Below are 2,096 nucleotides of genomic sequence, written 5' to 3'. Positions count from 1 at the left end.
GGCAACAACCATGATACATGAATGAAAATAAACACCCTGCGTGACGTCATGTGGCAGCCAAGTCTATGGACTTTCTAATGTTTGTGTAGAGCACTTTAAACCAACACAAAGTACATTTGGTTCCATTTGTACACTCATATTTATGTTGGTTTTTGAAATTAAACCGTTTTGAGAACCACTAGTTGGTATTGTGACCGTATAGCAGACGTGAAGTCCACATTCCAGCTCTGACAGTGTCTTAACAAAACGCTTCTGGAAACGGTTCCAAGCTCCCATTTATACATGAGATACACAGATTATTATGGAAAGATGAACAGACTTGACTGGACATCCTAACCGTTTCCCAGAGTGACACAGATCTTGGAGGGCAACATCTTCAGAGACGTGTTATGACGGGGGTTACTAAGGCACGGGAACAGTGTCTCGGTGAACGTGTGATGGAAAGTGTGCAGGTGTGTCTCGGTGTCCGGGTCGGAGAAAGACAGAGTTCCTCCGCCCCAGTCCAGCCTGACTCTGATCCTCCGGGGATTATGCTTCAGTGGGAGAACGACAGAGTCACGAGTACAACCCGAGGAGTGGACTGCCCAGAATCTAGTATTGCCCCTTTGCAGCCACCAGGATTCACCGCCCACGTTGCCTTTCCTTTGGTAGGACTCTGCTAAAACCCCCCAGTGGCCCCAGTCTCCGACCTCAACGTCCCAGCTGTGAACCCCTGAGCTGAAGCCCTTTGAACCCAGGACCATGTAGAACGTGTCCAACCTCTCTTTGTTGTCGGGAAGCTGCTGCGTCTTCAAGGCGTCAAATCTCACACTGGTGAGATCATCAGACAGGATGAAATCTTCATGGGCGGTGTTGGGGTCCAAGATGACAGGGGTGTAGGACACAATATTCTTCATCTTGTTCCAGATACTGAAGGCCAGGTTGCCCAGGTGTTGGGCCTCGTCTATCAGTCGTCCTGAGAGCAGCTGGGGGTCCGGCAGGGTGACACGGACTCGTTCCATCGTCGTCTTGTACTTCCGTAGGAACGAGACGTGGTCGTCGGCTCTCAGAAGGTCCTCGGCGACTCGGATTGCGTCCGAGAGGGACGTCATGTCCTTGTTCAGCTCCTCAATCCTCTCCGTTATCTTCAGAGTCTTCTGTGCCTCCTCCTGCCTCAGAGCAGAGATCCTAGCCGACTCTTCATTTATCAGGAACTGATGTAATGCCTCAAACTGTGCCTTTATCCGTGTCTCTGTGTTCTGGGCCTGAAGCTTGATGTAATCTCCTGTTTGGTTGCACGTTGTCTTCACTTTATTAAAGACCTCCAGTTTCTCCTTTAAAGACTTCAAGGATTCCTGCACGGTCTCTTTGAACCGCCCTGACGCTTCGTCTACGGACGAAAACTCGTGTCCGCCGTGTTTTTCCAAATCACACACACACATGACACACGCCAGCTGTTCGTCGTCCCGGCAGAAGAGCCTGAGCTCCTCCCCATGCGCGGCACAGAGCTCCTCCGAGATCACCCGCGAGGCGCGTCTGCGTTTCTCCTCTAAATACTTCTCACACAGGTTCTTTAGCACCAGGTTAGTGGCCGGTGGTTTCCTGGTGGATGTCCTTGTCCTCTTCTTACAGACGGGACAGTCCTGCGTCGGTCTTTCCGTCCACCAATGCTGAAGACAGCCTTTGCAGAAACTGTGGCTGCACAACAGCATGACAGGATGATTAAAGATGTCGTGGCACACGGGACAGGTGAGCTCCTCTTCCAGACAATCGAAAGGAGACGCCATTTCTGTCTGCAGTCACACTACCCGATCTGGAAAACCGTGCCAACACCTGGAATACTAGAAAATAAACAAAAATATTATCATGAGCAAGTAGCAACAGTACTAGCAGTACTTCTAGTAGTAGTAGGCTACCAGTAGTGATTTAGGCATTTAGCAGACATTCTTAGCAACTTACAGTTACAGTATGCAAGGACAACACAAGGCAATACATCTGAGAGCCTGACCGATGCCATATTTTTGGGTCCGATGCCGATGCCGATTTGGAGAGACCTACACCACCGATGCAGATACGATGCCGATGTTTAGTAATCAATTAAAATAATAAATACATTT

At 49.6% G+C, this 2,096-nt stretch overlaps 1 protein-coding gene across 1 annotated transcript; it reads right to left on the bottom strand.

The window, feature by feature from the left end:
- Positions 1-332: 332 nt before the first annotated feature.
- LOC306920658 (zinc-binding protein A33-like) lies at positions 333-1,766 on the bottom strand (the record flags this gene model as incomplete). Its single annotated transcript, XM_079497467.1, has 1 exon — positions 333-1,766. One exon carries the CDS (start codon positions 1,764-1,766, stop codon positions 333-335), a length of 1,434 nt encoding a protein of 477 aa, XP_079353593.1.
- Between the last annotated feature and the right edge of the window lie 330 nt (positions 1,767-2,096).

This window comes from Electrona antarctica (genome assembly GCF_951216825.1).
Source record: "Electrona antarctica genome assembly, chromosome: 3".
Classification (NCBI taxonomy): Eukaryota; Metazoa; Chordata; class Actinopteri; order Myctophiformes; family Myctophidae; genus Electrona; species Electrona antarctica.
The sequence above is the reverse complement of the archived record's forward strand: the minus strand, read 5'-3'. Positions and strand labels throughout refer to the sequence as shown.